The 25695-nt window shown below is 44.5% G+C and overlaps 1 protein-coding gene across 1 annotated transcript in view; it reads right to left on the bottom strand.

Moving 5' to 3' along the window:
* Positions 1–634: 634 nt before the first annotated feature.
* Positions 635–25695, bottom strand: part of LOC137663876 (potassium voltage-gated channel subfamily KQT member 1-like) — a 526688-nt gene continuing 501627 nt past the window's right edge. Inside the window, exon 16 of the mRNA XM_068401506.1 lies at positions 635–925. Within this exon, the coding sequence (XP_068257607.1) occupies positions 776–925 (150 nt within the window). The 3' untranslated portion in view covers positions 635–775. The remainder of the gene's footprint in view (positions 926–25695) is intronic.

The following is a 25695-nucleotide window of genomic DNA, read 5'->3' as shown; positions in this document are numbered from 1 at the left end:
ATGAAGGTAAAAGCTTGAGAACATTTTGCATAACAGTCATCAGCGTAGCTGATAGCTATTACAGTGCTCTTGTGCAGTAAGCCTACGCAGATACTATCTCTCTTGCCTGTCTGTTCCAACATGCATCTCATCTCATCTCATTTGCAACCCTTTGCTTTAGTTAGCTGAAGTCTTTGCTTCAGTCTTTCATATGTCAACCAGCCTGTGTACACTTCCATATTTTTAATCAGTAGCCTGTTGTCTTTACTTTGTCATTCGCACTAGCATATAAATCTGCCCTCCTTATGATCCTCACTGCTTGGTAGAAGTCAAAACATGCTGTTTAATTTTCCTGTTCACTGATTTCCATTTGTTTCATGTTCAAATGCTGGCTCTTTTCCCCCTTTTAGGCATGCTGTGAGCATTAAACTTAGTGATTAAATGCCAAAAAAACAGTCCTTTTCCACTTCCACGTGCACGAATGGGTCATCCTAACCCTCACTCAGACGCTTACCTCAACAGCATGCCCTGTGTGTGTGCAGTCAGCCTGAATGGGGCTATCTGCATGAGAGTGCCATAGGCTGGCAGAGGTTAGCTAATAAAACAGGTGCAAAACTTATGTGCTCTCCTAGGGTCGTGACTGGCTTCTTGCTGCTGCTTCTCATTTTTTTAATTTAATCTACTGCTGCAGGATATTTCATTTCACCCACGACACAGCCGAATCCTGAGTCACCAATACTTAAAAATAACTGGACATCAAAGAATGAGAGGGTGGCATGTGGCTGTCCTCTGGCTTTCAAATTTTCCAGTTCGCTGAGGGGGAATCCGAAGTTGTCTGTAGCTGTCTGACAGGTGGGGTGGCTGGCCCTGACATCTGTGCCTGATCCCCGAACTGAGCCTGGAGAGTGTTCAGGATGTCATCTAGCTTCTGGTCCATCTGAATGACCTGTTAAGGAATCAGAAAGCAGACAAGCTGTCAAATGGTTGCACATGCTTCTGGTGAGAGGCAGTCACTGGCCAAAAGCTCTGTGAGGATAAAGCCTGGCAGGAAGCATTGGCATCTGAGAACCACCAGCTCCTCCAAGTTTTGTCTAGCTTGTTGCTCTAGAAAGATCAAAGGACACTATGAAGTGACAGGGGAGGGTGTAAAGCCATTTGAAGTGGCAGCAGAAGGACAGGACATTGGTGGCCTGAGGACTTGACCGCTTGAGTCAACCATTTTGTCTCTTGGCGTTTTCCCAGGGTTGCCAGCTTCTCTCAGTGATGATGCATCTTGCAAATATCTGCCCTGAAACTCTCTTTCACTCTTCAGTTTATCGTGAGTGTTTTTTCCCACTACCTCTCCCAGTGCTTCACCACCCTTAGTGGTAGGACATCATGCTTTCCATTACTGTCTTGGGAAACGAAACAGCTCCCCTCCCTTCACACTGTAAATAGATGCCTCTGTGATACATGTTACAGTCAGAGATCCTACCAGATATGGTGTTTATTCCCATGCATTGTTAGGAGGATAGCCTACTAAAAACCACATAATAATACCAATGAGTTCATAAAAAAAAGAGCAACTCTTCTATAGGAAGCTTGACATGCTAATCCCTCCTCTCATTTCTTTGCTTTCCATCTGAAATTTCTCATGCATAGACCCTAGATGGAGGACTCTTTTCTAGTTATTATTATTATTTTTAAGCCTGGAAAGGCAAATCTGGATTTTCAAAGGGACGCTGCTCTCATACTTCTTACCGCTTTTTGAAATCCTGGTCTTTTTCTATGAGCCCCAAGTGGCATTATCCCGTTGTGCTGGTAGGGCTTGCCTTCACTGCAAATGGCATCCGCTCTCCTTAGCATCAGCCAGTGGGACTGGCTGGGGACTGTTGACTGCTCTAGTTTGCTCTAAAGGCAAAACTGTGGCCAGCATCATGTAAGCAACTGGGATCGCTTCTAATGATGCTTGAATACAGTACAGCTTTGTGTAACAGAGAGCTCAAGAAAAATGAGCATTTTGAGGAACATTGGATGGTTCACTTTACAGTTACCTGCTGTGAAACTCTGAGCCTCTGAAAACTGTGATCTGTCCCTGTGGGTCTAATAAACTTTGATAGCAAACCTTTTAAAGTGATATCAGATCTAACCGAGCTTTCATTAAAAAGGGAGACAGAAAGAATAAGAGAGGGAAAAAGAAGGATTCCAGCCTTGTTCTGTGCAAAGATAACTTTGGAAATAGCCATTGGCAGCATGGACTGAAAGTTTAGCAGGCTGAGATTGCTTTAAAAAACAGGGCAAAGAAAATCACTTTATCCGCTTTCCCCTCTTCTGCCTTTTCTCACTCCGAGTGTCGGCTCCCCTGGGGGCCCCTCAAACCTCAAGGTACCAGGAGCTTACTCAAGTTATATCATTTTGGCAACCACTATTCTCTCCTTTTACAACCTGCTGGGGGAAGGAGGAGTGGAGTATCTCTCCTGCCTCATGGAGAGAGAGAGTCGTGCTCATCTGTCTTTCATTTCTACTTTCATGACTACTATCTTCTAGTAGGAAAGCCCCTCTCCCTGTCTTTGCTTTGGTGTGGGTGCGGGATATCTGAGGCAGTGTTTTCAAGCAGCAAGGAGGGAGTATTTAGGGCCTGGGTTAGACAGCATAGCCCTTCACTACGATTTCTGCCCTAGTGCTTTCAGGTGTGTGACTGGCACTGCCTTAGCAGTGACCAGGGTGGGCAGGGCAAGGTGTGTGGGCACAGGAGGATGGGGGCTGCTCGCTGCAGCACCCCTGGGTGCGGGGTGGTTGGTGCTAAGCCTGGCTTGGCATGAATCACCGTCAAACAGCAACTCGAGTAGTATTGTATACAGTATTGACTGTATTTGGTGAGGGGAAGGGACCCCAGCAGAGGCTGCATCCGGCAGAGGTGCAGCAACCTCCTGGCCAGCCTGCCCACACATGGCCAGCACCATCTCTGCCTTTCCCTGTATCTAATGAGCTGCTAGAAGAGAGTGGTCAACGCTGCTGTGGCAGATCTCTCTGGTGTCACCGCCAACAGAAGCACTGACAGCGCTCTCATCTTGGGCACAACAGCTACGTATTCTGGTCAGGATTAACTTGGTTGGAAGTCTGGAAGTCACTAGTGGTTTAAGGGTTAAGCAGCATGGAATTAATTTAAAAACCACAGCCTTTATTTTCTCCTCCATTCTTGAAAAGCCTGTTTGGCTGATGCTGGTAATGACTCAACAGAATCTTTCTTAAGCAGAAATGTTGCGCAGAGCAGAAACTAAAGCAGAACTAATACATTACATTAGCGTAAAAAGAGGTGTAGGCAGGGAAACGGGATCAGACGGATGAAAGATCTTTTGGGGCTTTCTTTTGTGAGGCTTTGTTGATTTTGATCTGCATGCTTGATCTTAGATAAGCTATGCCTGCATATTCCATATCATTTAAACTTGCTGTATTTCTCTGTATCTTGCCAACTCAGTGAAAGAATGTGATGGGTAATAACTTTATGCACTTTTCTTTCCAGGAGAGGAGGAGGGTGGAGAACGTAAATATTCATTTGTAGGGAGGGAAAAAGAGAAATTCATACATAAGGGAGTAAATTACACTACACTTCCGTCACACCTTCCACACAAGGATCTGGAAATATTTCCTGAACATTAACAAATGAAGCTGCTCAGTTCTCCTGTGTCAACTGTATACACGGGAGGCTTTTAATGATCATTTTTGAGATTAGAAGCAGGACCCTGCAAAATTAAGTGACGCGTAAGAAGATGTGGTTCGTGGCAGATCTCTTCTAATCCTTAGCTTTGTATTTTATACACAGGCTCAAACCACCTCTTTCTGGCTTCAGATGTTCTAAAATATGCCTTACTTTGAATGTGCAACTAGGCTGGTAAAACTTTAGTGAGGAAGACAAATTCTTAAGTACCTTGTTGAATCGGGGCCTATTAAAAAGGGATCAAATTTGGAGGCTGGTTAACTGTGATCAAGGAGTGACAAAACGAGAGTTGTGGACACTTCAAGGCTTGATTGAAGTCAGTAGGATGACTTGCAGGGTTAGAAGACTTTTCACATGCGAGTGAAAGTTTTTCACAAGAAAGTCCTGGTTTTAGGTTTCTCTACAACTACCTAGCAGCCATTACTTTCCTTAAGCCCAAACAGAACGAATTGCTGGTTTTGAGTAACACACCCAGGCAAGCGGGAGGGTAAAGGGTTAAATTGTGCAACATGTTTTTCAGCTGAGTAAAGTGAGAAGCCATCCTGGGCTGGCTGCAGAGTTTCCAGAGAGATGTGATATGCCCCTCGAAGGCTTGGTGGAGACAGGTGAGTTTGGCAGCTGTCCACAGGCAAATGGCAACAAAACTTCTGTTCTCCCACATCACAAAAGCGCTCTGGAGACGATCTATAAAATTGTTAAAATGCTTTTCTATCCTTTCAACTGTCCTGTAGAAAGGAGACTTGCAAAAGCAGTTTAAAATATTACACTATTGTTATTGAGGCAATGAGGCGAGCTGAAGGAGTGTTGAAATGTACATTCATTTTAACATCCCCCCGTGAAAAGGGGCTGGACTCCATGGTGACATGCAGGACTGTTAGACAAAGAAAATGTCTTGCTACCTGCCCCAGTGAGTCACATTAAGCCATGAAGGGGAACTGGGTTACTCAACCTGTGGGACGCAGGGTGTCCCTGCCTTTCACCTCGAGCACCAGGTTGGCTTTCAATACGTATGTGATATTTGAGGTTGCTTTTGAGCCTCTGTTTGTGAAACTTGATGTCTCAACCCTTTATCTAAATACTTCATTTTACCTTGGTGGGCTCCTGCTGCAGAAAAGCCTTGTGGAGCAGGGGACCCTAGAAATGGCAGCAGCATGGAGGAGGAGGGCTGGATCATTCTGAGGTTTTGCCACATGCTGGACAGATTCCTAACTTCCCCAAGAGCTTTTTTTCTGACATGTTGTGCACGTGCACACCATAAACAAAATGCAAGTGTGGAAAACTCAGTCGGAGTAGCCACATGGTCTCCCCCAAATCCTCTCACTTTAAGCCAGAAAAGTCCCTCGCCCCATATTGTGCCTACCTTTTTAATATGATTTCTGGAGGCTGGGAAAGCCAGTATCAATTATGTGCACAACACACTGACTTCAACTATTTCCAGAGGAGTAGCAGAAGGGGAATATGGTCTGCTGGAGCACTGAAGTAAATCTGTAAACCCACAAACATGCTCATGTGTTGCTAAGTAGGTGGAGCTTTGTATCAAAAGCTAAACCCCATAAATCAAATAAAGTTGCTGTCACCTCCTTAAGGCTCTGCTCTCTCCCTGCCTGTAGCAGTCCTACACAAACTGATCAAAATGGCTGAGGTGTACAACCTTCGTGCAGCTGTCTGCAACACGTCTGGGCTGCTGGTACCAGGGATGCAGCACAAAATGGAGTAGGAAGAGAAGGCAGCCCAAATTTGTGTTACCAGTCAAAATGTCATAGAGCAACAATAAGTTCTGCTTTTGGTTAACCTGGATTGACTCTGGCTTCCTGTTTGCCTCACTCAAGTGGGGAAAACTATGAAACTGTGCCCACAGGACAGGCCAAGGTGTCGTGGCAGGGGTGGAGGACTGTCAGAGCCACTGCATTGTTGAACCTCATCCCCTGCTATCGGAGCTGCTGTACGATGAGTTCTTTGGTTCTGGAAGCCCCACAAGACATCCAGGCTTCCTCTCCCTGACACACAGCCCTCATCCCACAACAAACTGCAAACCTAAGCATGGATGACCAAGAGCCACCAAAGCACAGTGGGCCACAGCAGGTGAGCAAGGGCATTCCCAGAGTGTCTGCGAGGTGTTACGTGCTATTTTCCAGCTGCTACTTCAAAGTCAACCACATCCGGGGTCAGAGCTGCCACGGCCAGCTGCCCCAGTGCATGGAAACACAACCCAGCCCAGGGTTTCTAAATCACCAGCGTCCTCAGCTCAGCCCACTGAACATCCCTTCTCTAGCAGTGGCCCACCTCTGGGCTCACAGGCTTACCGCCACCCAGACATGCCTCCTCAAGGCCCTACCATTTCCTCTGTTTCCAGCCTTTGATGCAGCTCCTGGCTCCTAAAGTAGCTAAAATGAAGCAGGATCCACTCACTGCAGCTCTGACTTAGGAACACTTGATTTGAGGGGTCTAACACCAACTGCTTGGAAAAGAGTTGTCCAATGGGTAGGATTTCTTTTGTATGGAGGGAAGAGTGCATGTGAACCTTTGTCTGCCATGAGCTATTCTACCTGCATGTACTTATTTCAGCTTGTTAGCTGTGATAGGTCACCTAAGGTCTAGTTCATAGAAGAAAATGGTATTAATTTAGTAAAATCAGATATGATTTAGTTGAACTAGTGCAATCCATTTTATGGATGCTTCCATTTCTGACTTGTGTAACATATTGATTTAGCTTAAGCTCGTTATCCAGAAATTCATGCCGTTTTCTCATGTTGACCAGGTCTGTCACACGATTTTTCTTCTCGTACCAGATGGTGGACTGATTTGATTAGATCCTGTAAAGCCTATGTTTAGCTTTATACGCACATCTGGTCTTGTAGCTTCTCGCTGCCTACAGTTACACCCAATTATTCAAACATACTAATTGCCTATCATACAGTTCGAAGTCTGAATTGTTTATTTTAGGAATCACTTTATTTTTTAGCATGTCCCTGAGTGGATTTATTGCTGTCCAGAGACTGCTGATTTGGGGAAGGGAAATCTTTTCTCTACAGTGCTGCATGCAGAACTGCCTCTCTCTCACCTTGCTTGTCCCCTGTGGGGGAAATTTCACTGCGGTGAAATGCTGAAGCCACTGAAACATTTTTTTTTCTTTTTCTTTTTATCATGGCCAGACAATGTGAATATTGATGTAGCCTGTTGGTAGCTGTCTGTGAGGAAGCAAACATCCATGCCAGCCATAAAGACCATGACTAGCTTGGGGAGATTTCTCTTGTGCAAGGTGCAGCTCTAGTGCAGCCTCTGTAAGCCTGGTCCAACAAAGTGCTTATGGATGTGTAGCTTGAAGCATGTGAAGAGTCTTGCTGAGTTCACCAAATATTTAAGTGCTTTGCTGGACTGGAGCCAGAATGGTCAACAGTTTGCAAGACTATGCCTTTAGGATAAGCTTTTGGATTGTCCTAAAGTATTCATACACACATAGGTACAGAAATATATCTACACCACCATTTTTTAAGTCTCTGAGGAATGGTAATTGGCATCTATCATGGCATCCTTCATTAAATGACTTTGGCATTCATATTAGCAGGGAACTAGCAGCTTGTCCCTCCTCTTAAAACAACAACAAGAGGGCTTTGATGAAAAGGCTCCTATTAACTGGCTGTTTTTGGGACAACTTGTAACAGATTTGGAATTGGCCTGACTCCTAAAATGATGCTGTATCCCAAAGCAAGGTTGCCAGGTGGCACATACACAGGGAAACATCTCACTGTGGTATGTCAAAGCCTTGTAGCCAACTGTCATCAATCCTTGCTCCAGTGCTTAGCCATGCAGCTCCTCGCTTTGTTCTGCTGAGGATGCAAATAGTGCAGAAAGACCAGCTTCAGTCAAGGGGAGAGTTTGCCACTAACCTCAAAGGTCAGGTAAACAGGTATGAGTAGAAGCTACACAAAGCACGCTTCCATGGTAGCCTATTGTTCTGGCAGGCCCAATTCTCCATGAACACCAAAAAATATAAACCACCAGACTGTCATGTTTGACTTATTCTTTGTACCCCTTAGCAGATATCAGTTGTTTATTTTCATTCCATGAAACTTATCTAGATAAGTCCACAATTTTCCAGGCCTCCCTTCCTTTATCCCAAACATCCCCACCCCTTCTTAGGTCAGGTGTTATAACCTTTGGTGGCCTAGAATATAGTGATCTTTATTTTAAGTATAACTTCATTTGTTTTGGTTTCCATCTACCTTTCCTGTTTAAATGAAAACACAAAGGTCTATCCCTCTGCGCTTTGTTCCTGGGGTATTTCCTGTCGGTACCCTTTTGGTGAACATTACATTTTTATATTTCCTATGCCACAGTTGGACTGATGAACCTCTGCAGTAAGACCTGTGCCTGTGGTTGCTGCTTCTGGTGTAAGATGCCATTTGCTTAATCGCTAAGCAACTCTCAAGAGTTCAGTGCTGGGTTTCTAAAGCAGGCCTGGTCAGCACACAGATTATGTTAGCAGTGTTGCTGCTTCAGCGAAGGTGTGATTTTTTTTTTTTTTTCAGTGAATCCTGGCTTCCTAACTAAGTGAGGTTTATCTGGTGATATATCTGTGTATATGTTGCCACAGCAGCCTTGGAGTAAGCTGGCCAGCTCCAGACACATTTGCCAGAGAGACAGAGTCCTCACAGACAAAAAATTTGGACAGATTTCTGAAAGTCTGGCACTTGTGCAGAAGACAGACATCCAAATTAGTGTCTCAGTGAAGGAAGGGCAGAAGAGGAAGGTGAACTGTATTATTAGACCCCAGAGAATCCACACAGGATGCCCTGACCACAGGAAAAGATTTATTCAGCTCTTGCCCCTTATTAGCCTCGGATAATCAACCACAAAATACAGAGCCACAGGAAACCAGGCAGCATAATTTCTGCTGCTTCCAGAAGTACTTATTTCTAGCTAAAGAAATTCAAGTGGTGCCACTCTTTGAGTGGACACAGCAGTAACTTTCCACAGCCGCCATTACGCAGCAGCACTTGGCTGCTGGGTGTGCTGTAACTACTGAGGGAGTGTGTCTCATTTTCATAGAATCATAGAATAGTTTCGGTTGGAAGGGACCTTAAAAGATCACCTAGTTCCAACCCGCCTGCCATGGGCAGGGACACCTTCCACTAGAGCAGGATGCTCAAAGCCTCGTCCAACCTGGCCTTAAACACTGCCAGGGAGGGGGCATCCACAGCTTCTCTGGACAACCTGTTCCAGTGTCTCACTACCCTCACAGTAAAGAATTTCTTCCTGGTATCTAATCTAAATCTACCCTCTTTCAGTTTAAAACCATTCCCCCTCATCCTATCACTACATGCCCTTGTAAAAAGTCCCTCTCCAGCTTTCCTGTAGGCCCCCTTCAGGTACTGGAAGGCTGCTATAAGGTCTCCCTGGAGCCTTCTCTTTAGCTATCTGCACATGCACCTGTGTGTCTGTTTGCAGCCAGTGCTTTGAAATGCTTGTTTTTTTCCCCTGATTTTCCCCTGGTAGGTAAATCAGACTTTGCAGAACTCTCTTTCTCTCGATTTGCATATGTAAATGGTTATTTTTGTTGTTGCAGGACGTTTCATTTTTCACCCTCCTCCAGATCCTGCTCAGATCCTGCCTGTAATCTTGCCATCTCTCTTTGCGACATCGCTCTTCAGCCACACCCTGGATGACGCACTGCCATTTCTCAGCTCATTATATTGTGTGGCTACGAGTCCTGCTGCAAAACCAGCATGGAAAGAAACAACACACAAAAATAAAAAAGCTAGTCCAGCCTCAAAGGTGGATATGCAGCTACTGTGAGTCACACCTTAATTTCACAATAAAGCAGCCTTGGAACTTGTGCTCCAAGATGCTGATTAATTTAATTTTTAAATCTCTAAACAATACTGGACAGAGAGAAACAAGAAAAAGAAAATGCAGCACTGAGTATTTAAATGTTGCCAAAGGAGCACAGAGAAAGAAGTGACCTTAACCTTTCACTAGATGGATGTAATAAGCTCAGCATTTTAGAGGGGTGTGATGAACTTGGTATTTGCGCCTCACCTAAACCTTTGAAGAGATGGTATCAAGTCTTCTATGCTCTGATTGTTTTGCCTATACTTTTGCTTTTTTTGAGCTCTGTTAAATCTCCTCCATGAGAACAAAATCTAACCCCACCAGCCTCATGGCTAGATAGGCTTGACCAGTTCCTGTAATGGGGAGGATACTTTGGGCTGTGCTGCAGCTGGTTTGTTTCTTTCAGTTTAGTTGCAAGGACTACTTACTGATATTGAAATCGGTGGGCAAATTCACCTAATCCAGGTCTACTGGCCTGACATCTAGCTAAGCTAGCGTCTAGTTAGCACAGCTGATGGACTGTGTATGACAAGGTAACATTTATATGCCTTATCACAACTATTGATACACAACTGCTCTCCATTGACACTCACACACACAAAAAGCTTTTCTTCAAATTATCAGTTCATCTTTTCTTATAGGTTGGCAAGAAAGGCAAAGAGAGAGGGAGAGAGGGAGTGTTATTATTGGGAGGAGCACAGGCATTATGGTGATGGCGATCTAGATAGTAAGACATGTACGTACTAGAAAAGTTCCAGGCAGTTCTTGTAGGACTAGACCAGGACTTCATAAACCCAAGCTCCAATCTACTCCCCAGCACAGCCTTCTTGCATCGAGGACAAGTCACTTTCTGGATGAGCCTCATCAATATTTGTGAACCACATGAATCAATCTGTCATTTCTTATCTTTCTGACATGAAATCCCATGCAATTGGGTAGGTTTGAGTCTTGGTACAAAACAGAAGACACAGACCTACAAAAGATAAGAGTAATCTAAAACATTGACTGAAATGTTGGCTGTAGGAAGGAAGGAAGTTGTAACAGAACAAAGATCAGTCCCTGTTGGAAGAGGACAGGAGGAGAGAAGATGGTGGTACTCCCTTGTCTTTCCTGCTGTTGGCTCTGTGAGGATTGAAATGGACATGGCAGAGCAAGGCTGGAAGTGTGGCATGGTGGTCATGTCAGGAAAAAAATTTAATTGGGAAGCAAAAGGATGATTGTCAAGGGATCAGAGGGTGTCACTGGGAGGCCACTGTCTGGGCTTCTATTTTCAGCTCTGTGAAAGAATCATTATACCATTTTAGCCAAACCCTGTAGCAAAACTAAGGGCTGGTCTATGCGCAGATTTGTGCTGATGTCAGGAAATCAAGCCTACAACATGCCTTTTATTGTTCCAGGGGAACTTGTGCCTGGACACTCATTTTGATGTGCCCTATTTCAGTGAAAGTGATGAATTAAGTTTGATAAGAGCTCACCCAGAAGAGTCTTGGAAAGTGAAAAGTGTACCTTTGTACTATGTGCTGTTGAAAAGGGTGAATGAAAACTTCTGCCCTTATTTTTTCTCTACTCTGCATGGGACTCGTCTCTAGAGTCACCTTTATGTAACGAAACTCTCATACCCTTTGAAGGATGCCTCAAGTCTTGCTTAATGCACACAACGCAATTTGAGGAAGAAGCTACAGAAGCACAACGTGGAGTTATGTATTTAAATCATGAAGATTACAAAACACAATTGTTTGCTCATTAAAACACAGAAACCCAAAGCAAGTAAAATATTATCAGACAGTGCTGATTGAGGGTGTAGCAGTTCTTGATTCTTACTGATTCAAACATGCTTTGCTGAACTCTTTGGTTTTAGCCTGTCTGGCTTATCTGTCATTTGATGGGTTTTACTAGCTTGCTTGTGTGTACCAGGCCTGATGAACAGCACTGCCACACACATATTTTTAATGAATTCTTGAAAAGTCACAGTGAGTGGGTGGACTCAGGACTGTCTGGTCCAGTTTTGCAGCCGCAGTGACCTGATGTTGAGGGTGTCTGTCTGTCTGTTCAGTCATACCAAGCCACAGCATTCGGTCTCGGATCAGCAAAAGCCACAGGCATAAACTGTGCAGAAAAAACAACTACACAGCAAGAAACGGTTCGTGACTTGAGTTGAAATTGCTCAGCACCTGGAAGGGCCTGAGCAATACATGGGGTGTGACAGCATAAATCAGTGCATAAACTGGCTACAGCTACAGTAACTGTGGATGCAGAACATCAGAAGAGATTGCAGGGAGAATGAATTTGACTGGATTTGTCTTTTTTCTCCTTCCCAAGCTAGAGAATTAATTGCATAAAATGTTCTGTAGCTAAAGAGATGTCCATGGGCGTTTAAAACACTGACTGAGAATAGGAGACATAGTAAAGCAGATTTTCCAAATCCAGAATCTCAATAGTGGACACTTTCAATTTCTTTTGTGCTTGAAAAATAACAGAGAAGTTTGAAAAATCAGCATGACTACATCCCCAGGGGAGACTCAAATAAAGCATTAATTAAAGTAAAGAAAGGGAGGTGTCTTATTTGAACTCTGCTGAGCTAGATGGATTACCTATGAAAGCTGGCATTGACAGGACAGCTGTATGAAGAAGCCTGTGGCAGAAGTACCGGTGTCTTATACAAACAACAGGAGAGAGGGCAGGAGACGCAAAGCCATAATTGCCAGATAGATTTCTTCCTCATGAGGCACATGCTAAGTCAGCAGAAACCTGTTTCAGTTTTCTGTTGCAAGGCACTGCACTGCTAATTAAGGAAGAAAGAAGTTGGTTATACCTACTATTGCTCTTACAGCTCTTTAGCCTTATACTGCAGGGAATACTGCTGGGGAGAACAGTATTATAGATCTTGCTCGGAGAAAGAATCATTTTTCTCTTGCATGTATCTTCTTTTTCATATATCATTGCAGAGAAAAAGCACAGCAATAAAAAGGGACATGTATTAACATGAACATTGAGGTGTAGGAATATGAGAATGGCCTGGTGAGATTTCACTGTCCCAGCATTTAGTAAAATAATTTAAGCTGATGCTGTAGTTTAATTAAGATTTTGGGTTACCGGCTTTTTTTGAGGTTCTAGAGGTAGAACTGGGAAGCCATGGAGGCCTTTACGCAACTCTGTGCTGTGGGGGAAAACAGATCTTTTTCGGGTCAATAAGCTAAAATTCATTAATAAAATAGGTACCTGTTGGGACTACCGAGAACCCCACAGATTTAATTGCTTAGCTTCACATCTATTTGCTCTTATATTACTTTTACTCACCGTGAACTATGACTTTGATCTACTAACTCACTATAATCTATAATAAGTCTAAGCCGTATTTAAAAATGCCTGGGTTATTTGTTGTTCTGCAGTGCTTCTCATCCCTTTAGAGCAAGCTTGTTTAACTCCATATGGAACTAGTTATCAGTGAGAAGGAGAATAAGATATCTTTTTGCTAATTAATACCTTAGAAAGATTTTACTTTCATGTTTTAATGCATATTAAAAATCTCAGCTGTGACTGGGTGCTTGTCTTTCTGCACCAATATAGCGTAAACCAAAAACGACCATCACCATGAATCCATGACATGGATTCATGTCATGGCTCTGGTTTTGGCTGCCTGACCACTGTGCTTGGCTTCCTTCACTGCATGCCCAGCCCTGAAAGCAGATGAAAGAGTGTGCTTAAGCCCTGCTGCTGCTGAAAGGCATGGCCCTGCCCACCCCAGCTGCACCCTCCTGCCCTCCCTGTGCTATACAGGTCCATGGTCCAGCCTTGGCTGGACTTGGGAGCAAGCCCAGGAGAGCTGTGCAGCACAGCAAAGACTAATGTAGGAGAGCTGCCTCCAGGCTGGATTGCAGGGACATGGACACCTCCTCTTCCATGCTTAAATGGCTCTTCTACTGCTTGCAGGTTACACAGGAACAGAGGGGAAAAGCAAAAGCCCTAAGTGAACTGGGGTCATATGCTATGCTCCAGCAGAGGCACTATGTTCCCCATCAAAAAAAGCTGGGGTTCTTCTCCCTGCTTTCCTTTACCTCTGGTAAAGTCAGCTGAAATGTCCATGTAAGGTAAGGCACACAACTGCTTTATTCTAGGAATCTGAGCTAAGGTTTTAATTACTGCTAACAAGGAAGTGGATTTTCTATCCTGCAAAAAGATCAAAAAAAAAAAAATCCTCCAGACCCCCAGACCATGCCAAACCTGGGTAAAAGCAAGAAATTTCTTTGCCATGAAATCTAAATTTTCCCCTTTATTATTTGCTAATGATTTGCAGAAGAAAAATCACTGTGAAATACATGCCCCACAACTTTTCATTTTTAAAAACACTGAAATGCCTCAATTCGAATCTTACTTGTTTTTACTTATTGTTCCTAAAAAGTTCATCAAAATCAGTATGATTTTCTGGAATACAGCATATCCTGCAAATTTTGCCAGGGAAGAAGCATTTTGAGGTAAAATCTCCTGCCATCTCTGGTTCAAACACTTGTGACTTAGCATACGCCAAAAGCGTACATGGCCTTGCACAGATGGAGAGCGCGGGAGCCCCAGGAGCCAGCCTCACTTGCACAGCCTAGGGAGAAGTGTGGTAGACCTGCAAGCCAGAAGGTCTCTACTCCCCTGGGATGTTGGATGCTCTTGCAGGGGCACCAGGCCATAGCTGGCACTGTGCCGAGCCCTGTAACGGGCAGGTTCATTTTGGTATTCCGCTCCTCTCCTGGTAATGGGGGGAGATGTCCACACCTCCTCTCTCCTGGCCAGAGCAGCTGATGTGTGTTGCACTACCTGCCTGCTGCTCTTTATCACAGGCAGGGAGTGGAAGTGGCTTGATTAAAAATAATTTTGTATGATGCATTTATTGGCAGCAAGCTATTTAAAAAAGCTCTCCTATACCCTGCTAGCCCCAGGTGGAGGCCTGTGTACAACCCCTGGGTGCAGGGCTTCCCCAGTCTGGGGAGGCTGGTTACTCTCCCTGCTCTCTGGTTTTGGGCCCTGGTACATGGTGTTGCCCCACTTACCACCCTTGGGCCGTGTGGCCACATCAGCATCATCACTATTTTGGGGCTGGTGCCCTTCACCTCTATCCCCAGCCCAGAGAGGCGGAGGGGAGCAGGAACCATGGGCACAAGGGTGTACCAGTGAAGGCTTGCACACCTGTGCTGCCAGCCACAGCGCTGTGCCTGCCCCCAGCCTCCTTGCTCATCGTTTCCCTCCCGATGGGCTCCCCCGGGGACTCGGGCAAGCAAGGTGAGGGATTACTCAGCTGGGCGGTTGTGGTGCTACACCCTGGGGCAATGCAAATGTCTCAGTACAGGAGTTGGGACACGGTTCTGTTTACCCGCAGCAGTTGGGCATCGCCGCCGAATGTGGTGATCTGAAATATGATTTTAAAGCTGGCCACGGCACTCATAAGTGGATCTGCACAGGCAACCAGGGAAGATTAAATCCTCTTGTTAGCCACAGGGCAGCGTGGTGTGGCAATTAGTATGTTAAGCAGAGCTGAGAGAGACTTTTGTAATGAAACCGAAAACTTGGCTGGCCCCCAAAATCTGCAAAGGTTCAAGAACCTTTCAGTAAACCTGGATTGAGCCTTGGCAGATTTATAATTTCAAGGAGGAACCGTTAAAAACACCCTGGTTTGTGCGCGATTTTGAGCCCAGACCCGGCCACACTTGGCACTTTGGGAGTTTTGCTTTGGGTTTTTTTTGCATACAAATCCAAAACACAATGTAGACTCAGCAGGGAGGAACCGATGCAAACCAAAACTGCTGAGTTTTGCACAGCTCTAATTATAATCTCTTCACAGTCCTGGTTTTATTTATTATTGTTTGTACTGTGGTAGCAGTGAAGGGCTCCAACCAGCTTTGGGGCCGCACTGTGGTAGGTGTTGTAAAGGCAGAAGAAGGAGGCAGGATCCCCGGCCTGAAGAGTTTATAATCGAAATAAACAAAATAGATAAAGAATGAGAGAAAGACATGAAACACATAAGCAAAATGATTAGGGACTGTTGGCAAGACAACCACTTTTTCTTAGCGTCTCTCTCACATACACATAAAACCGTGTCTATTTACCCTGTAAACTCTTTGGGGTCAGGGCTGCGTTTTCCAAGACACAGAGGGAGAAGGGATGCAAGTAAAGAGTGGAGAAACAGAGGAGCTGAGGGGTGGCAGCAGGATGGGCAGCCCCCAGGGCAGCACCGCTGGGTTTCGGCAGTGAGGGCAGCAGTGGGAGGCAGACGATGAGGAGACCGGCGGGGGGGGATGGAGGAGGCAGACGGCACTCCCTAGCTTGGATCAGGTCAGAAAACCCATCGCATCCAACACGACAACCTGGGACAAGTCACCAGACCGCTCCGTGCTGCAGTTTCCTCTAGGGTTGAGCAGGGCTAAAAATATTTCCCTATATGGCATAATTCTTCCTCAATGTAAACTGCTTTGAGATACTCAGGTGAAAGGTGCTAGAGGAATGCAAAGATTTATTTTTCATAAACCTCCTCACATATTCTTTTCACTGCCAAGTCAAAGCCTGAAGCCAGGAATTTTAGAGATGCATATACCTCTCTCACTATATATATATATATATATATATATATATGAATGAATATAAAAATATATTTATGAAAGAGGCCAAGATATATTTTTTAGAAATGAAGCCTTAAGTTAGATTTCCTAAATCTATATATAGGAACTTAAGTGAACGGCCAGATTTAAAATCAGTTACTTCTTTAAAACTGGGTTCAGGAGTCTAGCTATAAGTTCTTACTTGAAAATGTTTATCCACAAGCTAGCTGGAAATTTCATATCTTAAAAGAAGTTTGTAATGTCTGGGTGTTTTTTTTTCTTCTAGGATTTAGGTGAAGGTTTGGGCCAGTTATTTTATCCCAATTATTCACCATTCTGCAGCTATTAATTAAAACAAACAGCTCTCTGAAGCTATTTCTCACAACGGGGAAGATTTATATCTTGAAACTGAAGCCTCTTTTCTCACTGTGTCTGTTTTCTACAGTGCGTAAACACCCAAGTTTGTTATTGCAGCAATCACCAGAGCAAGCTCTCAGAGCTCCTTGCCAGGCTTGTGATATTTATTGTTTGTTAATCCCCAGCTCCTGGAGTGAAGTGATTAGATGAGAACCTCGGCTTGCAGTTAAAAAATGATGTAACTTTGCGCTGGACCACAGGGCTGGTGAGAGAAACGGGAAAACATGAGCAGAATGTATAGTCAAGGGTCCAAACATCAGAAAGGCGGGCAAACAGAAAACCCCACATGTATTATTATTTTTAAAGCCTAAGGACTCTTAAGCCAACCTCCCCCTTATAATTTGGAAGTGGGGGGGGGGGGGCTGACTCATGGCTTCTGACTGCCAAAGCATGGCCATGGTGGGGGTTTCTCATTGCCTTATAGCTGCCTGGAGCTTTCTCACCGAGGGGCTGCTCACCCCTCTGCTGAGCTGCACATATTTGTTATCACTGGGTGTTGGGCTCCTGCCACTTTTTTCCCTTTTAAAACAACCTTACTGAGGCATTCGTTTATGAAAATATCCTGCGCAAGGAATTACATGGACTTGGCAAACAGAGACAACAGGTCAATTTCTGGCCCTCCCAAATCTGACAGGATACCTTCAGCTTTCAAAAAAAGAAGAAAACCAGAACTATTATGAAGTCTCAGCTGCCAAGTAGTCAGTAAGTCTATAACAATGTAAAGCAAATGTAAACATTATATGATGAAATGCATTTTTTTAAAAAGCCCTCTTTTCTCAGCAGTTAGATGGGCTTTATATACAATGGGAAGATTCATTCCTGAAGGTAGCTCCAGTGTATGAAGCAAACCCCTACATATCACAGTCTAAAACAACTATTTTACATGAAACAGCAACTGAGGCATCGCCTTAACCTTGGGAAAAGCTCATTCAGCCTCCTGATTTATGAAGGCTGTACTTCTCACTGCTCCGTTCCCTGCCTCGCCGTGCCCACAAACCCTCTGGGGAGAGGAGAAAAATACGTCTGCAGTGAAGGAAACCTAGCTATTACCAGTGTGACTAAAGGACATTAATAACGGAAAACCAATGTGAAGAGCACAACAGAAACACAAGCAGGAGAAAAATGAGAATGTTTGTGTGTGGAAAAACAGCTATACAAGGTTGCGGTTTAAGACATGTGAAGGTCTGGCACGCATTGTTCACCAAGCTATGGATGGGAGCTGGGGACGTAAGCGGGAGTCTGTAGCCAGCTCTGGCCAGACTCTGCGCCCGCCCATGCCCGCAGGCATGGGAGTGAGCACAGAGAGCAACCCCCCTCTGCTTTCTCACCATTACAGCCCAGAGGAAAGGTCCTGTTGATACCCAGGTTAATGCTGTGGGTGTCTTCTACCCAGTTTCTTCTCCACATGGTGGGATCTGGGCTGGACATGCTGGTATTGGTTCTGAATGAAGCTCCTTCTTACTGGGGGTTGGGTGCTTGGGAGGAAGGAAAGGATGGGAAGATGATACTAAAGGTTTACACAAAACCTCATGACTGTAGTCACAGGTGAATTGCACTGCTCAAAGAAAGCAGAGGAAAGAACAAATCACCTTTGACTTCCCCTCTCCCCTTGAATGGGTTCCTGCTGCAGACAGTGCACTTGCCAGATGCCTGCAATAGGCCTGCAAACTAGCATAATATTCAGCTCATTGCTACTGGAAGTTCTTCCTCCCTTGCCACCGCAGATGCTATCTGTAGCACATGGCAATGACCTCTGTACACCAAAGGCAAGGTGGATCCCGGAAGAGGCAGTAGGGAGGAACATGGTCTTTTCAGCTGGCTGAATGTATGGTCTATAGCCATGTTGCAATTTATGTGGTCTACATTTATTCATTTACATGGTAACAATTCACGCCTCTCTTTAGGGTGCTGTTAAACCTAGGTTCTAGTTCAAGGTGTGGCTTCTGGAATCAGGACAGTTATAGACCAGCAAGAGATGCAGACAGTTACAGCTTAGAGGAGAGAGAAATCTCCTCTTGCACAAGTGAATAAATGTCAGAACACCCTGAAATCCTGCTATTTACCAGAGAAACTTGCATTATGAGTGTTCGTGGATCTCTACTGGGGCTAGGGTTAGGCATGCAATAATGAACCGGTATTGTTCTTTCTGTTTCACACATACTTTGTGAGCTGGTGGAAGACAAATGTTGGACACACTAGTGCTGTCAGCTGCCCCAGTACACTTCAGGAACATCATTCTTTCTATTCCCGCTGTTAATTCAGCAACACACCCTGCCAATAAACCATAGCAATAACTGCCTCACAGGTCATCATGACTACAGAAGAGCATGCTGCTTGCCAACAACCAGACAACTTAGCCACCAACCATGGACACTCTGGGATAGCCAAATTCTCATGGGCAATGGCAGCCCCTCCTGAACTGATGTCTTCTCCCACTGGGGTGTCCTGGGGCTGAAGGGTTAAGGCATGCTTCCCATACTTCTGGAGCCACAGCTCATCAACCCAAGGGTGCAGGCTGATATGGTCCTACAGTTTTCTGCTTGCTGTTCTGGTCCAGAACGAGTCAGTACTGGGGTGTCCACAGCTGGTAAAACCTATGTCAAGTGTCTTTGCTCTGCCATGTCTCTGACTGTGTAAGCTGATAGGCGAGGCCCACCACTGTCTTCTTAATGTAACAAGGTAGGGCTGAAGTGGCCTCCAACCAAATGATCACATACCCAGGGCTTGTGTCGAGAGAGACGTATGAAGGTAAACAGCTTGAACAAACGGATACCCGCTGGAAGGAAGGACATGTCAAACCACAGCTTTCTGTTTTATTACTGTTCTGCAGATGGATCAAGGAAAAAAGGCAAGTACCCCACAATAACTTGGAAAATGCCTCAGTACAATGCTCAAGTCTGTGAGATGTGCCCTCACAGAAAAGCCTATCACCTAATGCAGCCCTGTTGTTGGCACAACCGTGCCATTAAGCTTAAGCACCACTTAAGACTTTGGAGGCTTAAACTCAAGAATGCTATGCGCAGACAAATTCTGCTGTAAAGACAAAGGCAAAGTGACTTAGGCAGATTTGTAGATTAAAATGAAAATGCTTATGCCATTTTATTTTGTCCTTCACTTTTGAAGAGAACTGTTGTGTGAGCAAACAGAGCTTCAGTTTTCTTGTCGAAACTCCTGACGCCAGTGATCCTCTGCTTACATGTAAAGCAAAGCTATGTGTAAGTCATAGGGTCAATTTGTTTACCTTGCCTCTGGCAAGAGTTGGGTTCATCAGGTTAATCTCAGTAGTTGCTAAAAGGTCTTGAAATTTTTTCTGGTGTCATATGGCTTTTGCCTTTTTTTCAAAGCAGGGGGTAACCATGGACTGTTCAAAACATAATGAAGTAAACAACATTTTTCTGCACCAAGCTCATCCTGCAAATTAATTCATTTGCATTTCTAACCCTTTCAAGTGAAGAAAAGTCATACAGATGTGAGCGGTCATTTAAGGATTTTAAGGGTTATGGTTCACATCATCCAGAATTGATTCCAGGACTACTCATTCACAGAAAAGGGAAAAATGAAGGTGGACATGCTGGTGTGTAGGGAAAAATAGGGGATTTTTAATTAAAAAAAATTATTTTACAGCTGCTGTTATTTATTTAAGTTCAAAGCCTCTGGGCACATCCACAGTCCACACTGATCTGTTGTGAATTGCTTCTTTGTTGCTGGTTCTAGCAAAGTTGATTTCATATTGCTGATTCATCTAATGGGTTTGGACTAGTCTTGTTATCCTTTCAGATAACGGGCCATTGAAGCCTGCAAGCAAGTTTGCTGTCTGCTACCATCAGCTGGTTTACTTCAGCTTTCTAAAACTGAGTAGTTCTACTTTTGGGGGTTTGTGCATGTAGGAAAAGTGAGAACTTCATGAAAATCAGAGCAGCAAAATACTCTCTTGGGCAACAACCAGCATGTCTTAAATGTTGCTAATAAGAACCAGTCCTGTATACAGGAACAAGTTAATCCTGAGATAACTCTCTTAATAATTTGCCATTAACCATGGCTATTGATTCTGCTGCCTGGCCTTAGGCGAAATTGCTATGTAAAAAAACCACAGTGGCAATAGCAACAAAGTACAGTGTTTTCTGGCAGACTCTGCAAGCCCCTTCAATGCAGGAAGCAATAGATTATAAACAAGTTTTATTTTAATCCCTGCAGGACATATTGTGAGAGTCCGAGAGCAAGACCTGTTTTTCTCAAAGCCCTCCAGAGTAAAAAGTTCTTGAGATCCCAATACAATATCAAAGATCAGCCAGTAAAGAAAAACTATCTGTTCCTGGCAAGACATCAAAACATTTCCCACAAGTTTATAGTTGTCCAACTGATCATCAAAGAAAAGAGTTTTGGTTGGGGACTTTTTAGTGCCAAGAGGTGTTATTGATTCTGAGACTCCTGGTATTTTCAAGCATGCCAGCCAAAGGACTGCTGAGGGAACATAAATGGTCCTTACTATGTGAAAGTTGTTATCTCTGGGCTATTTTATGCATAAACTGGTCTTTCTGTGAGCAAACTGTTTAGTGGCGTGCCCAATGCAGGCATCTATTGTGTACACAGAAGCTTCTATTTGCACATCCCACCATGCACACAAAAAGTGAGCATAATTGTATCTCCTGTGAAAAAAAAAAACCATGTCTAATTCTTAAAAGTACGTGAGTCCATTAATTTCTACTGTGCTTGCCATGAATACATCACAATGGCTTATTTTCACACTTTTTTAGGTAGGGAAATATCTTCCTCTGAAGCAGTGACAGAATCAGTGGCAGAGATAATTTGTGGCTTAGCTGTGAAGGGATCCAGGAGCCAGTTTTATAATCTCTTGTTTGTGATACCGTAAAGCAGAGGAACTGAAGTCACAGGACACGGCCTTCTTGTGACATGTAAAAATGCAGAAAAAAAAAGCCCTAGTCTATATATCTCTCTGACTGAAGCTTCCACAACATTAACTGTGCCACTAGATGAATCTACATTTCTAGCTATCCTAGTAAACCCTCTGAGTAGAAATGCATTATTTACCAAAAATTCAGTGCTTTTACTGATTTAGCTTCTGCCAAGTTGATGAGGAAAATAATGGTGAAACCATGTTTATGCCCATGTCAGCGGAGCTAACACAGAGCTTATGGCAGCAGCGGTTCTGGGAAGCGCAGACCTAAGGAAGCCAGCTTCCCCGTGGCACCAATGGCTGGATATGGGGGTTCTCTCTCTCTCTCCCCACTTCTGTCTGTTCCCATCTCTTGCCCCGCTTGCTTTGCTGTCCCCAGGCCAACGACAAAGGGCTGATTGAGTGGCAGTGGCCAGGGAACAGCTGCAGGGGGGCAGCTCTGCTCCCCATGCGAGTCACCAGCAGCCAGGGACAAATGCAAATGCCCCGCAGGCTTGCTCGTAGCCATCATGCATGCTGGGCTGGGAGCTGGGGTTTCAAACTGAGTGGGGATTCAAAGAAAAGAAGCCAAAACCAGGAAGGAGTCTTCTGGCTCTAAATTAAACCTTCATTTGGAAGGTCAGCTGCAAATGCTTCAGATCTCCTAGACACTCATGAGGTCAAGCTGTGGCTGGGAAACCATCAGCCGCAGCCAGGGCTGTGCAGAAGGGCTTGAGAGGTCTCTCTGCTGAAGAGTGCTCCAGCCTATGAGAAACACAGTATCTCTGGGAGGACAAGCGCAGGTATTTTGGCAAATCTTCGTTGATGTCAGCTTAGGATTTAACTAACTCAGATGAGCTGTAAGGGCCACTCTCCTCTTCATGCACAGCCTTGCCATCCAAGCTGAGACAATTTATGGTCCATATTTGTCCTCACACAGGCTAGCAGTGTGTCTACTTCTCTGAAGATGACCAAACCAGTCACTTGAATGCTGATATCCCCCAGTCCAGAAAGGCTGCAGGTCTTCCTGCTACCCCTCACACTCCCCCACTTACCTCTCACCTCCCACAAGTCATCAGGGGAGCACCTCAGTTCCCAGCAGCGCAAAAAAAATGCTGTCTTGGCAATACGCAGATATTATGAAACACCATATGGAGGCTGATGCCTTGCACGTGACATTGCAGAGCTGCTGGAGTAACCGTAACAACCTGGGCTAAATCTGCAGCATTGCCCTACAGGTGCCCGTTGCCCTCCCTGTCTGCTCCCCACAGCCTTAGTCCTGGTCCTCGACCCTCCTGAGCTGAAATGCTGATGCTAGATGTTTGTTTGAACTTCTGTACTGCTGTAGCTGGGTGCGAACAAGCCCCAGAGCAGCTGCATGGGGCAAGCCCACAGGAAGACTGTTCCCAGTGCAGCTGGCCTGGCCACTGAGAATGATCCGTCCCCACAATTACTTTGGGCATGCTGAGCTTCTGAGCCACCATCCTGCACAAGCTTGTCCTAAATATGTACCAGACAAAATCTACTGGTGTCCTAACATTTAAAAACCTGTCACTTAAAGGTCATGCTCCCTATAGAAACGACATCCTTAGCAAGGCGGCGCCCATCTCACTTCAGAAGAGAGAAGATGTTCAGAAAAGCTCTAGCTTTGACAATGGGTAACGTTTATTTGAAGCGTTGCCAAAAATTTGACAAGTTATTATTTTTGCAAAGCTCCTCTGCCATAGCTGCCCGCGTCAATGCTCTTAAATGCAAATGTTTCTGTCATCTGTCACAAAGAGTGCTGCCATTTTGCTGCAGTGGTAGGAAGCCCAGGCTGTTGAGATAGGAGCTGGAGTTTGGCAGGAGATCTGTGTGAGTAGGGAGTAAAAAAAAATCCCAAGGTGGAAACATGCCATCAGGAAAATTACAGCGTACTGAGAAAGCGGCGGTGAAAAATTTATGAAAGCAAGGGGGCAAGCCCTTTTCAAATGTCCGCCCTTACGAGAGTAAGATAAAGACGGATGATTTGCTGGGAAGTTAGACTGCTTGGTGTCAAAGCCAGTTCATGGTGATCACTGCTGTTAGGCATCGCAGAGTTCTGTAAATGGCATGAAGCAAATCCCAGCTTCCAGAGCAGAGCGTGTAGTTTTGCAGATCGCTGTGCCTGCAGACCCTCAAAATTGATTTTAACTGTATTTCACCTCAGTGAGTCAACCTGCATTCCTCGTGACTGAATTCCTGGGAAATCAACACCATGGAGAAATTCAGTCAGTGATTTTCACAACACCATTTCCTATGCAAATAATGTCTTTGCGAGGGATTTAATGAGATTTTATTTTGCTGCACAATTTTTTTCATGTATGCTAGTCATTTGAAATGGTAAATTACCTAGCTCTGGATATGCAATACTAAAATAATAGAAGGGTTGAAAAATTTTGTTGTAAATGGTTTTGACTGAATTATACTGCTTACTGATTTGTTTTCAGTGATGTAAAAGGTATTCAGAATTTTCTACTTTCCTTTTAAAAACAAAGTGCAGTTAACACCCTAAATTTCCAGTCTTTGATTTTTTTGAAGCCTTTTACTGAAAGTGTGTTTACTTTAACCAAAGACTTTTCTAAGGAATTAAAAAGTTAGTTTCAAGATTTTATTAAAAAGGAAGAAAATTAATAGAAAATTGATATAAATAAGGGATCGCTTCCCACTCTGCTGTCCTGTTCATAATTGCCATTTTTTTAAATCAGCTCAGCAACAATGGCAAATACAAACCTGAATCCCAAGCATCTGTGACTTAAACCAACAACATGGCATGACAAAGTGTGCAAGTACAGTAGATTTGCACACTTTTTAAACAAGCAAAAACTCTTGGCTGTCTGTCACATCTTACAAGATAGGAGAGGGGTCCACGGACACCTCAGGGTGACTGGTGGGGGTCTGCCCAGCCTCCCACCCACCTCGATAGGTGCAGGCTCAAGTTACTCGCCCTGCCTTTCCACTCGTGCTTTTAACACTTATGGCACCTATACATATATATCGTTTTCTCATTTGCCTGGTTTAACAATGCAATGGGCTACAGTTTTCACACTTTTCTTCATGATTTAAAATGAGATTTTCATTTGCCCAACAAAATCTTGAATGCAGCTTAATCCTCCCCACCCCTGACCTGTGTTCTCTGTAGCACAAATAATGTTTAGGATTCAATTCATACTACACCAGACTAAGATAATCAAAGTCACTGCAGGCTCTCACGCCAGAGGGGGGAAAAAAAACCCAAAACGGGGGGGAAAAAAAACCCAAACAAAGGGAAAAATCCCAAACAAGCCACCCTCCCCCCTCCAGCCTTTTTCTGGGACAAAAAAATGTTTCGTACTGCATTCAGCTGGCTTAGCTGCAGCGCTGGCAGTGGTTTTGTGTGCAGGTACACAGCGACCTGCTGCTGCTGCTAAATAATTCAGGGGAGCCCTGGCAATTTTGGGGATGACACTCGCCTGGGAAGAGCGGATGGATGCCTCTCCCCGGCTCAGCCCAGCGGGACGGCTCCTCTGCCCCTGACCCGCAGAGGTGTTGCACGTCAGTGCACGCCAGGGTTTGTGTGTGTGCGTGTATTACTAGGGAAGTATTAAAAAAAGAAAAAGGGAAACATTTTCAGGGACTGCACAGAAAACAGCGCAAGAGTTGCTAGAGCAGTGTGCATACGCTCAAGAGGAATCCCTTTCAGTTCCTCTTTTCTTCAGCTTTATTTAAAAAGGGTTTGAAGGCTGGTTTAATTACGAAAACCAGCTCTCTAGACACCAAACAAAACGGCAGCGTAGCCTAAGTTGGCACCAGGACAGATGCATATTTTGCTCACTTCTCCATGCCAATCGGCTGTAGCTCACCCAGTATGTCAATCCAAGTTGGCTGTCTGAAATCCAAGTTTAGTGGCCTGAAAATATCCCGGTCCGGTTTTGTTTCATGTGGTAAACAGCTTGCTCAGTCTATTTCTTCAATGTTCAAAACAAAAATCAAAACCCAAAAAAACTCGTTACTACACGTTATGGTAATAGGCTCTCTGCATTTTACCCTACTGCAGGATTTCCTTTTTTTTCTCTGTATACGCTGACAATGAAATGCCGGCAAAACACATTGCTTTTTTAAAAATAGGCCTGATTCTGCTGGGCACTGAGCTCTAGTGAATGGGTTCAGAGTTAAGACTGAAACAACTGAGTCCTGCAACAAAAGTGCTGGGGGGTGTTTAGTGCTTGTAGCTCTGCCAGCTCCTCGGAGCTGCCTGCCCATCTCCTAGATTCAGCTAAAATCGTTAAGCCTGCGGGAGC

This window comes from Nyctibius grandis, chromosome 5 (genome assembly GCF_013368605.1).
Source record: "Nyctibius grandis isolate bNycGra1 chromosome 5, bNycGra1.pri, whole genome shotgun sequence".
NCBI lineage: Eukaryota > Metazoa > Chordata > Aves > Nyctibiiformes > Nyctibiidae > Nyctibius > Nyctibius grandis.
The sequence above is the reverse complement of the archived record's forward strand: the minus strand, read 5'-3'. Positions and strand labels throughout refer to the sequence as shown.